The 12865-nt window shown below is 40.5% G+C and overlaps 1 protein-coding gene across 2 annotated transcripts in view; it reads left to right on the forward strand.

The window, feature by feature from the left end:
• Positions 1–12865, forward strand: part of Abcb4 (ATP binding cassette subfamily B member 4) — a 58308-nt gene that overhangs the window by 5747 nt on the left and 39696 nt on the right. For both annotated transcript variants that reach the window (XM_010636469.3, XM_010636475.2), the window contains exons 3-8: positions 363–513; positions 6264–6321; positions 7374–7565; positions 8806–8977; positions 9907–10031; positions 12479–12650. In XM_010636469.3, the coding sequence (XP_010634771.1) occupies positions 363–513; positions 6264–6321; positions 7374–7565; positions 8806–8977; positions 9907–10031; positions 12479–12650 (870 nt within the window). The remainder of the gene's footprint in view (positions 1–362; positions 514–6263; positions 6322–7373; positions 7566–8805; positions 8978–9906; positions 10032–12478; positions 12651–12865) is intronic.

Here is a 12865-nt window from a genome sequence, read left to right on the forward strand (position 1 = left end):
AAAAAAAAAAAAAAAGAGAAAAAAAAAAAATCCCTGCCTGGCCCCAGCTGTTTTTAATTCACTACTTCAGGAGCTCTGGGAGATCAAACAGTATTTCTTACTGGGACCAAAACCTTCTGATTATATTCTAGTCATTCACCCACATCAGATACTGATTAAACAGAATTAGATTGATGTCTTCACAGAGTAAAAAAATAAATAGAATCATGAAATTAATTTGCCAATGATTTGAATTGCTGCTCTCCTCTAATATATTCATTTGCCACTGTTAAAGTAGTGCTGACTTTAAGGAAAAGTCCAGAGTATTTAACTGCAGGCGGAATCGAAGTTCCACTAACAAGCCGAGCTGTTCTCCTCTCCAGTTCCGGTACTCTGACTGGCAGGACCAAGCGCTCATGTGCCTGGGCACCGTCATGGCTGTCGCTCACGGGTCAGGCCTTCCCCTCATGATGATAGTGTTTGGGGACATGGCGGATAAGTTTATTAACACTGATGGAAACTTCTCCTTTCCAGGTAATTATTCCCCTACTTTATTTTACAAACCATAAAATTTCTCTGAATAAAACATTAGAACTTGATTTTGAATATTTATCATCTACCTGTTTAGTGATTTAGATCCTGGAAGCCCCAAGATAGCAGAAAGGAATTGTGAAATTCCTAGAAAACGGCTCAAACACTCATTTAACTGTCAACATATGTACCATTTGATTTTTAGTACATGATAAGGAAATCCACAGAAAGCTCTGCATGTCAGTCAAGTAGGGAAGCCACTCCACCGGACAGTGGGAACATAGCAAAGTATGTCTGTACTCTCCCATTCCTGATTCCTGATGGGTTTCGAGATGTGACAGTGAGACAGTGGCCTTTCTCCACCGTGAGCAGCTTGTAGATCTGTTTCTGGGGGTTTTGCTCTCCTGTCCCCCCAATTATACCCGTTTCTGTGTCTGATTTTTTGATCAAAGAGATTGACGAGAACGGGATACGATAGGCACTCGCAGAGTGAATGGCTTCAGTGTGAGGATGTCGTGCTGTGGAACTCACCTGACAGGTGAGAACACTGACGTGCCAGAGGAATCTCCTGTGTCAAACACACCTACAAGAGGGGCCCCGGTGACGTCGCTGGAGTAGGGGTCCGGGAGACATCCTTACTTTCCTTTTGTCCAGATTCCATGCAGCAAGGACAGTTTGGGTTTCTACCAAGCCAGATGGCCTGTTTCTCTATGAGACCTTGAGGTTCCTGGGCTAGAGAGACTGAATGAGGCTTCAGTAAACACAGACATAGAACTAGAGTAAAAATATATCATTAAGAGACATTTTCATAGCAAATAACTGGGGAAAATGCACTCCATCTTTTTTTGTTCTAGCTCTCTTGTTTATTTGTTTGTTTTTTGAGACAGGGTCTCACTCTAATCCAAACTGACCTTAAACCCATAATCCTCCTGCCTTAGCCTCTAGGAGGATCATGGGATTACACATGTGTACCACCATACTATATTCCATATTTGGCAGGAATTTTTCAGTGTCCATTGATTAAGTACTACATACTTAGGTGCTGTTGTAGGGCATAAATGTACTTTTCTAAGGGAATAAAATTGCCTCATTAATAAAATAGGATATATTTATATAAATACAGAAACATTTACAGTAAGTGCCTATAAAAACAAGCTTGTTCTCAAGTACTATGGTCACTGAACAGAATTATTTATTTTAAAAAATGATACTAGTATCCGTTCATTGAATGTACTATGTGCTAGGTCCTATGGTAAACACAGTATATCCACAGTTTCTCCTCACCCTTGTAAGAACAACTGTCTGCAACAGGTGACATCATTTACAATATGTGAAGAAATGAAGGCTTGGAGAGAATAATCAGCTTGTCATAGTAACACTGCTGGTGAGTGTTAGAATAGGCTCCAAACCAGGACTTTCTGTCATCCTACCCATGGCGACCAGGTATATTTCCCCCAGAATAAATAACTGTTTTCACTAGGACAGAAAAAATGTTTTGGAGAGCTTTAAATGGACTACTTATGCTTAACCAGTGACCAAGCCCTTCACACAAATACTGAGAATATGAAGTTCAAGTAGGACAGGATCCTTTAAAATTAAGTGGGGGAAGCAGGAATTTTCTAGGTGTTTTCTTTTACTCTGTAGAAGGTCTAGATCTATTACATATTGATTATATATAATATACACACCCTATAGCTAGATAGATATAGATATCAAGATAATGTCCATAACGGAACACATTCAATCAAAAATTGATCTCTACTCAGTTCATTTAAAAAGTCACATTAATGGTTAAACAAATGTGGTCACATATACAGTGGAAGATTATTCGGCCTTAAAAGACAAGAAATTCTGATACATGCTACAACATGAATGAAACTTGAAGATATTATGCTAAGTAAAATAAGCCAGGTATCAAAGATGCAAATAATGCATAGTTCCATTTTCATGAGGTATTTAGAGTAGTCAAATTCATAAAAACAGATAGTAGAATAGTGATTACCAGGGGTTGACAGAGGAGGAAATGGGAACTCTTGTTTAATTGGCATAGAGTTTTAATTTTGCAAAATGAAAAATTTTACAAAATTGCTTGTAGAATAGTATAAATATACTTTGCACTACTGGACTGGTCACTTGAGTATAGTTATGCATTTTTATCACAAGTTTTAAAATTTGTAAAGGATTGAAACAGCACAATTCACTTATCACAGATGAGTTCATTTTTGGACCAATTTTATTAATCTTGTTTTGCTTTTACTAACATTAGAATCATTCTACAACTTGCAATTTGGGACAGTTTGCTTGTTTTCTACTGATTACCAGTTATGCAATCGAAGGGCTTTGAAGCTGGTTATGGCAGCCAGATGCTGTGTGCTGTGTCCAAGGCCAAATTCAAGGTCTCTTGGGGAGCTGCATGAGTGAGTGATTGTTGAGAGGATTAAGTTGTGAGAGTTGCCAACTTGGTTTCAGTGGCCTCCAAATTATAAACACTCCAGTTTTAGACCTTTAGTCCTCTGTAACCACATTGTCATTATGCCTGTTGGGTATCTTGGAGGCTTTGCAATGGTAAGCCCCTCAGATGGTATGAATGTCTAACATCCACTCTCCTCTGGAGAAAATGAAATCTTTAAAGGAGTCTCACTCCAAACTCAGAGTTCTCCTTGATATGTTCAGAGTTGTAGAGTTGATGAAAATCATAGATGTTGGGAGAAGGTAGGGCAGTTACCTTTGGCCCTCAGTGATTTGGGGCTTTCAGTGATAACAAACCTCCAGCTCATCAGACAGAGATGATGTTTATGTAGAGTCTGTATTTTACAATTAGATTTTTTTACAGAACTAGATTTACTGGAAGCCAAAAGATAAGGGAATACTAGAAGAGAAAAAGGCTTGGATTACAAGAGAGCCGACAATGATGCATTGTGAACACAGCCCATCCTTGTCAACAGCCACTCCATGACCAGGCTTTTGCCTCAGAAACTATGCACAGAACATTCATTGCAAAACTTTAGGGACAGCTCTTCTGAAGAGCATCGAGCTTGGTATCTTTTATGCCACATCTGAGTGATTATAATAATGTAAAAATTCTGCAGGGAAATTGCTGCACCCTGCACATCCTGCATTGCCCTGTGGTTGAGGGGAAAGGTGTGTTTGAGCCCCAGGTTACTTGAATTTCAGTGTCCAGTCTATCTGAACTACAGCTGCTCTTTGTTTTGTGCTGAATAATCCTGTCTGATACACTAAGTGCTAGGAAGAATCCAGAAAGGCAGGTGTTGATTCACTTTGAGACACAGGTATGACAATGAGGACATTGTTCCCTGATCCTAACCCTGAGTGTATGGACTCCTTATTCAGACCCTGCACTCACAGCTGTGTGACCCTTGACCAGTCACTCAACCTCTCTAACCTTACTGTTTCCATTTTTGAAAGATGATGACAGATTTAGGAACAGAATTAAATAAGGCAGTCTATGTAAAATGTCTGGAACATATTAAGTGATCAATAAATATCAGGAGAAAACTGGAACTATGACACGCACACTAAGCTTCTGGTTCTCTACCTGCCACATGGATGGATTGTGCGGGAACTCTCTGAAATGAACCAGCAGCTTCAGGAGTTCCCCACTCCTTTGTTACAGCGATAGATGTGGGAGTTCTCCATCCTGTCCCATTAGTATCATCACGGATGCCTTTAAAAAACACAATGCTCCAGACTCAGCCACAGGTTCTGGGTTAATTGGGCGTGGGTGGAGTTTGGGTGTCTGTATTCTTTTCAAGGTTCTAAATGATGTTGAGAAGACCAAACCAGATGACTCTTGGGGGAGTATTTACGAGGCTGAAGCATCTGAGGTAGTAGGTCCTGGCTCTTTCCAGATCTGGAGCCCTGACTCTTCTGGGAATGCTCCCACCCTCTCCCCCAACATTCCTGTGTTCAGGCAGCCAGAACTCCAGGCTCCCAGGCTTCCAGTCCGTGGGCAGCTGGGTTAGAATTAGATTGTCATTCTTTGCCTTGGACTAAGGCGGGAGGAAGTCAAATTTGGAATGTCCACAGAGTCTTATTTCCTAACAGAGAGTCAGCTTCACATAGGATTTTTTTTTTAATGGAGAAAATTAAAAAGTTCAAGATAAGTGTTGAAAGAAAAAAAGGTTTATTTAATATTTCACCTGATTTCTAAGTCATGAGGAAACCTCACACCAAGTTCTACAAATACTGCACATTTAGCATGGCTCAGCAGCCTCCAGTTCCAAGCATTTGTCCCAGGTCCCTTGTGTGAGAACTCAGGAAGGAGGCAGTGCCCAGAACTGACCCAGCTGCTGAGAAGACAAGGGAGCAGGCCTGAAGGAGATTCCAAGGGTCTGATAGGGGTTTACGAGGCAGGCAGAAATATTTCACATCAGTAGGAAAAACTTGTACCTCAATTGTGACGCCTGCCTGGTAATGAATCCTGAGGTAAGTTTTAAATAAATTTAAACCTTATCTCCATTTTGGAAGAAAGATAAGAAGAATACACAGCCCTGGGAAAACATGCCCCTGAGCTATTTACACAGGATGAACAAAGACCAGTTTCTCTGCTAGGACCAGAGAAATAGGAAATGACCTTCCCAGTGTGGTAATTTTCATCCTATTATTTCAGGAATGTAGTAGATGAGGCCTGTTTGTTTTTGTTTTTTACTTTACATTTTTAAAAAGTAAAAGCAAATCATTATCACAAATCAATCAGTGTTGTGTAGTGTTGGGGTGTAAACCACACTGCTAGGACTGATTTTTAGCCCTGTGCTTGCTAGCTCCGTGGCTTTGGATAAGTTACTTTCTCACTGCCTTGCTTTACTCTTCTATAAAATGGGGACTTACAGAACAATCTTACCTCATGGGATGTTTTCAAAAGCAAGTGAACTTATGTATGTAAAGTGCTTAGAGCAGCACCTAACGTAGAATAATAGCACTTATTAATACAAGAAAACTATGAAATGCACATTGACTTTTTCTCTAGTTAGCTCAAAGTAAAAGACAGTATATTTCATTCCCGCTAATGCTCCTTTGAAAATACCAGAATACAGCGCTGCTAGTAAGTAAGTCATGTCATGCAGGCCTTGACTCAGTGACCAGGGACCTACCGATTTACCTTTTTTAAAATTTAATTAATTTTATTGGTACATTTAAGGTATACAATGTAGTGACATTCATCACTGGAAATTTGCACCTTTTCTGATTTATCTTTGAGGGACTCAATTGTCTTCCTGGCTTCATTCTTCTCTGGCAATGGAGATAATTTGGCCTTTTCTTTGCTGATATCATAACAAAGCAGGAAGAGAAAAATATAGATATAAACATGAAATTTACAGAAACAAATGTTTTGCAAAGTAGTTTAAGCCACAAAGAAGAAAAAGGCTCTTTAAATCTCATGTTTCTGTTCCCGCCATTTCTGGTTGTCTCCACTGCCCTACATGCTCCATGGCTCCCAAAGCTGCCTTCATCAGCCTCTGGGTGCTGAGAAAGGGCCAGACCCTGGGTTCTGAGAGAACCTGGGGCGCTCATGTGCCCCTCATGGGCCTGTGACCCTCTGCACCTCGGCAAGGTGGAAAGTACACTTGCATGCGTGAGAAGAAAGGAAAGAGAACTTTCCTTCAAGAAACTTACCTGTAAGGTCGGCTATACATAGTTCATGTATCTAAATTCATAGAAGATTTAAAATTCGGGCAATGACTACTAATAGTTCAATCTTTCAAAAATGTTTTTGTTCTTTTGTTTTTATTTAGTGAATTTTTCATTGTCACAGCTAAATCCAGGCAGAATTTTGGAAGAAGAAATGACTAGGTAATTTACATATATTTTTGTATGGTGTGCTATTTTGAATGTTTCATTTGAAAATAGTTTTAAACCGCAGAGTTGAAAGAATGTGCAGAAAGCATCTGTACTCTTTCCCGAGTGACTGTTGTATTCATTGTGCCCCGGCCCCTGCTTCACAGAGTTCTCAGCACAATGGTGTTTTCTTACATAACCACAGTGAAGTTATTAACTGTAGTAAATTTAATATTGACATAATACTTTTGTACAACCTACCATTGATATTCTAGTTTTTCCTCTTAACCCAACAGTGTCAGGGCACTTTTCTTCCCTCCGCCCTCCTAATGGGAGCCTCAGAAGTCTGTGACCCAAGGTCTGCGTGGCTGCATCTCACTGACTCTTGCTGGTTGAAATGCGTGCTGTCTCTCTGCTAACGCAGGCTTGCAAGGAGTAGAACTGTAAACAGTTTGTAAAATTAGACTATATTTAGAAGTATTGAAACAATTTGTTACTCTTAGGCACTAATTTTCTAATTGTTTGATTAAGCTTTCAACCCAAATTAGTTTGAGTTGATGACTTTTATCATATTATTTTAAAAATATGTTCAGATTCTTTCAGATAGAAAGAGGCTTTTTGTTCAGTGTGTGATATGGAAAGTCTTACATTAAGAACCATTGTATTTGTTCTGTTTATTCCTGTATTTGCAGTATGTAAGTAGTAGTGAACTTTCTCAGTACAAGACAGGTGAGAGCCTAAGATACAATTATGGAAGAGAAGTTACATGGTACTTTAATATTGTCATCAGTTAAAAATATACCATTAATTATCACCCTTTTTTCTGTTAACCACAACAATCTATCTGTTTTCATTGGATGATAGTTCAGTTACATAGATTTTCCATCACGAAGTTCATCATCTTGCTGTTTAAGAAGAAAAAAACCCTTTTCATGTGTATTTGTCATAATGTCCTGCACAGTTTGCAGTCAGTTTAGTAAACTGATTAATTTTCAATGCTGAAAATTTCTCCTAAAAGAGATGGATAAAGCAGAGTATCTGAAAAAGACTTTCTAATTGTTTTCCAGATATGCCTATTATTACTCAGGATTAGGTGCCGGAGTTCTGGTTGCTGCCTATATACAGGTTTCATTTTGGACTTTGGCCGCTGGCCGACAGATTAAGAAAATTAGGCAAAAGTTTTTTCATGCTATTCTACGACAGGAGATAGGCTGGTTTGACATCAACGACATCACTGAACTCAACACACGGCTAACAGAGTAAGTGTGCATTGTTAATGTCACACTTTTGTGAAGAAAGGAAGAACAAACTTGTGAAAATTTGTCAGGGGGTTGTTTTAAGCAAAATAAAAATTACTAGATTGAGTGCTTGGCATAAATTGGAAATAGAGCACCTGAAAGTCATTTCTAGAAGCCCCGTAGCCTGTGCTTCTGTGTGTTTGTTTTCCATGTCTGCTGGTTTTTGTCCTCCCTGCCACAGCATAGGTTGTAGGGACTCCACGCACTCCTTGGACATGCTTGTTCTCCCTGTGTGCCCCGCAGGCCCTGACAGCTACTAAGGCATTAAGTAAAGACAGCTGAATGGGTGGATAAGTGATCAAATTATTTCGCCAAGGGTCTGGCCTTAATGGGTGCTGGCTCCTACACCTGAGCACCATTCCAGGGACTTGGATGTGTCAGTGAACACAGCAGGCAACTCTGCTCTCGGTGCTGACAACAGCAGGGTGGGAGAGAAAACAAACTTTCCTGGCTGAAGAGCACGGGGAACAGAGAAGGTGAGCAGGAGGGGAGACCCAGGGAGACCTTGTAGGCACTGGTGAGGACTTAGTACTTTGCTCAGAGAATGACCAGCAGGAAGGTTTGATCTGGGGAATCGTGATCAGACCTGCCTCTTCAGCAGGAGCAGAAGCAAGGAACACTTCCATGTCTTCCCCAAGAGGCGACACACCTTCGCTGACAAGTGTGGGAGAAGAGGGGGTTCAGGCTTGGGAGCTTTAAGATTTTAGAATATTTGCATAGACGTTACCAGTGGAACATCCTTAATCTAAATATTTGAAATCTGAACTACTCCAAATCTGACACTTAATGCTCAAAAGCTTTCAGATTTTGGAGCATTTCAGATTTCAAGTGTTTGCATAGGGGATGCTCAAATTGTAGTAGGAAATACTACATCCAGATGATTGCTCTCTATGATTGTTGCACTACCTCTCCTAATTCCTGCTTTTAAACAAATTGATTCATGAATTCAAGAAGTCAATGCTTCTCTAATAGGATTAGCTAATTTAACAGCATCAACCTTAATAGTAACTTCTTAGAAGCATGAGCTAATCCTGAATTTTATCCTTTATGCAGTATTTAGGTGGGGAAACTATCATTCAGGAGGCTAACTCTGAAAGAAGCTTGCAGTATTGTGAACATGTTTATGCGTTTGTGAAATGTCTGCTTCATGTTTCTTACCAAAGACCTCTGCCTGTAACCACTTAGGTGTGATCTTTTTTAGTGACATCTCCAAAATCAGTGAAGGAATTGGTGACAAAGTTGGAATGTTCTTTCAAGCAGTAGCCACGTTTTTTGCAGGATTCATAGTGGGTTTCATCAGAGGCTGGAAACTCACCCTCGTGGTCATGGCCATCAGCCCTGTGCTGGGACTGTCTACAGCGGTCTGGGCAAAGGTCTGTGGAACCTGGGCACCTTTATGAGTCTTTACCTCATGTGCATGTAGAATTATGTTTAATATCCAGAATTCTGGTACTTGTACAAATCCATGTTAAATGTCTGGAAATCATATGCAGATGGATGTTGTTAATATAGAGCTTTAATAAGGGAATTGATTTTCAGTGTGATTCATAATGTCACAGCTCTAATCTCAGTTTTAGGCCTTTGTACCACTATTTATTTGAGTGAGTCTAACATAGTGGTTTAAGTGGCATGTATGGCTATGTCTTCACTTGAGGAAATAATTTTAGGATATAACATTCTTCCAAATTATTGCATGAAGTAAATTTTGGGGTTGGGCTCTGCTCTGTGGGTCTTTGCCTGTGAGAGGCGTGAGGCCTTAGACTGAAGTGCTCACATCTGCTCTCCTGCTGCCAACACTTAAGCGTGGAGAAATTCTACTGGCAATTTTGTGCTTTCTGGGGTTGATGATTTACTCAGTGTATCTCTTTTATATTAATTCTTCCTTTACCTGCCTTGTGAAACATTTTTGTAGCCATCTTCTTATTCACTGGACTTCCCATTGGTAAATCTGAAAGTATTATTTTCATAATGTGTAAAGATTGTCACAGCATAAGGGGAAGCATGGTGAATAATTTCAAAAATGTAAGGTTTTATTTTATTTTACCTTACAATGAACTGAAAAAATAATAGCAGGTGTGGAATTTGACACTGTTCCCCAAAACACCACTTAGAGAACTCTGGATGTCCTTTTCCTGACTGCTCTTGGAGTGCCTGTCACCAGGGGCAGAGGTGCCCCCGCCTCTGGGCCTCTGTGAGCCATTTGCTACAGGACTTCAACACCAACGAGCATTAGGTTTAAGAGTTTCCCAGGCTGTCTTTGGCACTGCTCATCCCCAAGTCCTGACTGCTTGTCTCTGTCCAGATTCTCTCATCGTTTAGTGACAAGGAACTGGCCGCGTATGCCAAGGCAGGCGCTGTGGCAGAAGAGGCCCTGGGGGCCATCAGGACTGTGATAGCTTTCGGAGGCCAGAACAAAATGCTGAAAAGGTCAGAACCAGTTCCAAGAAGTCCCTTTCCTTTCTCATTGTTCATTGTGCTATGTGTTTAAGAGTTTCTCTTTCTAATATCCCCCCACAAAATATAAAGCCCCTTACTGAGGGCTCTGTTTAATTAAGATCAGGCACTAGCATGAGGTTCTCAAGCATGTGTGTTCTGCAATGGCGGTCTGATACATCCAGAGGCTGAATGATGTATTTTTAAATGCACTTAAAATAATGTTATTTAAAATAAAATATGTAGCACTAAAAGGTTATTTTGTGGTTTGATTATCAAATTTTTTAAGTCCCTTTTGACTGTGACCTGGAATATAAGAGAGGGAGTCTGGGGGCAAGGCCTCCAAGTCACAGTGCAGGGTGTCCCCTTGGGAAGAGGCAAAGCCCCCAGCTCTCTCAGTGGTCCAGGTTCAGCCTGGCAAACGGTGCCTTGAGATCCTATGAGCTGTCTGGCCCTGCACTCAAGAACCTGAATAATTGCTTGAAAGTTCTTTTATTGTACTATGATTGATATACAAAGAACTGTACACAGTGGGTACATTGTGATGTGTTTGGAGATAAGCATACATCCATGGAAAGGTCTTCTGCTTGATTTAAGTGTAAATAATTATTTAATGTTCTCTTTAAATAATATACCTTTAGTGAAGTACGATGCCACACACAAGGTTATCTTGGTTTATTGCTCCATGAGACCTCAGTACTCGGTCTTTGAAAGAAAAATTTTCTGAAAATTCTCCACTGTTCAGAGCAAAGGGGTCCCTAATCCCTTTCATTGTATGTTCTTCTTTTCTGTCCCTTAATCCCTCCTCAGGACAGTCTCTGGTCCTCTAAGCTCTTCCTTCCTCTGGCTGCTGCTTGCTGTACACACTAGCGCACACAGACCACACACCGCCAGGCAGAACTCAGGATGTCCGTGTCATTAGCTGCAGTGAACAAGCCAACTAAGCAAAGGTAACAACAGCCGTGTGCACCTCCTGAGCTCTGGGTCTCGGGGAGACCCACTGCAAGCTCCCCAGGCCTGGCGCCCAGGCAGTCCTGGTGCCGGAGTGGCCTGTGCTGGCCGGAGGTGCAGCTCTGCCCTAGGAAAGCGCACTCAGAGCAGGGAAACGCTGTGAGGATGGGTGTCGTATGTCTCTAAAGAGACATGCTCAGGGGCAGCATATATGTTTTAAAAATCAATGAAATCCCACATCTCACTTGGTTGAATTTTTTTGAAAGTAATGTTACTGGGTGTTTTGTTAGAAAGGAAATGCCACGTTGTGCGTGATCCCCTGACCCCAAGTTTCAGTGTAGGTGCACTGGAAGCCAAAATTAAATGTTACACACTCTGGATCCACATGGAAGAGTAGATTTAATTGAACTTCATGTAAAAAAAATTATAATTTCATAGAACCATTCTATATATTTGTACCATTTTATCAAATTGTAGAAGCTGGTAATATGAATTAGAATTACTATTCAAAAGTAATATAGCAATAGAATGGGCAAAATTCAGAGAGAAATTAAAAATTTTTTTTTTTTTTTTAGTTTTTTGAGACAGTCTCACTATGTAGTTGAGATTAACCTGGAACTCACTGTGTAGCACAGGCTGCTGTCAAACTCACAGCGATTCTCCTGCCTGAGCCTCCCAAGTGCTGGGATTACAGGTGTGTGCTACCATGCCAGGAAAATTCTAACGTTATTATAGTAATGAGAATTGCCAGCAATGTACTGGCTACTAGTCTAACTACTTTTTATAATTATATGTCAGTGTCACAACTATCACACTAACTTGGCATTATTAACTCTATTCTTTGGTGAAACTAAATCAGAAAGATTGAGAAAGAACACATATCCGACACAGCGATGACTTTATAACCTTATACCTAGCTTTGCACTTGAAGACAGCTGGATTTTAAAAAAGAAAAACAGTGAGAAGCTCGGGCTATGTACCAAAATGTACAAGATTTCTGTTCTTCACCCAATAGAGAATGAGAGGAGGGTTTCTTTTCTCTAGAGAAGGGAAATTGACCGAGATAAGAATCTGACCACGTAAGAGTTCAGAATTGTATTTATTTCTTGGTGCCATCATTGGTTGGCTTAGTTTCTCTTCTCCCAACTTCATGCTTCTTTTTTTCTTTTTCTTTTTCTGCAGTTGTTTCTTTTATTGTTATTATTATTCATTAAGTTTACTGATTATGCTGACCACAAGGTGATGGGAAACCAGGGGTGAGAGTTCAATTCTGAAACAGCCACCCAAACATTGGTTGGCTTGGTAGGGACCAGGGGAGAGGGGTCCCAGCCAGGAGAGAGGTGTGGCTCTGGCTCAGTGCTCCTTGATCCCGAATGGAGTCTCTCTATTGGCTGACTACTCTAATGGCTCCCACTATACAGGAGATGAGTATGGCTCTGATCCTAAGCTGTTGCTTTTATTACGACATTTTCTCTCTGATTTTCTGGTAGGTATCAGAAACATTTAGAGAATGCCAAAAAGATTGGAATTAAGAAGGCAATTTCTGCAAGCATTTCCATGGGCATTGCCTTCCTGTTAATATATGCATCGTATGCGCTGGCCTTCTGGTATGGATCCACACTGGTTCTATCAAAAGAATATACTATTGGAAATGCAATGACAGTAAGTGGTTTTCCTGGTATTTATGAAGAATCTGAAAATGTTGTTTCTCTGTCTACCTTCTCTGTTCTTTCCCACTTCTCCTTTTGGAAGGAGGAGCCACAGTGACAGGTTGTTGTTTGGTTTTGGTTTTTGTTTTTGATGAATCTTTGCTTTCTTGTGGGCAAAGCTGGCTTTTGGGAACATGCATCTAGGGATGAGACAGCAACATGAAGTTA

Source organism: Fukomys damarensis, unplaced genomic scaffold (assembly GCF_012274545.1).
Source record: "Fukomys damarensis isolate Sample0158 unplaced genomic scaffold, DMR_v1.0_HiC HiC_scaffold_4, whole genome shotgun sequence".
In the NCBI taxonomy this organism is placed as follows: Eukaryota; Metazoa; Chordata; class Mammalia; order Rodentia; family Bathyergidae; genus Fukomys; species Fukomys damarensis.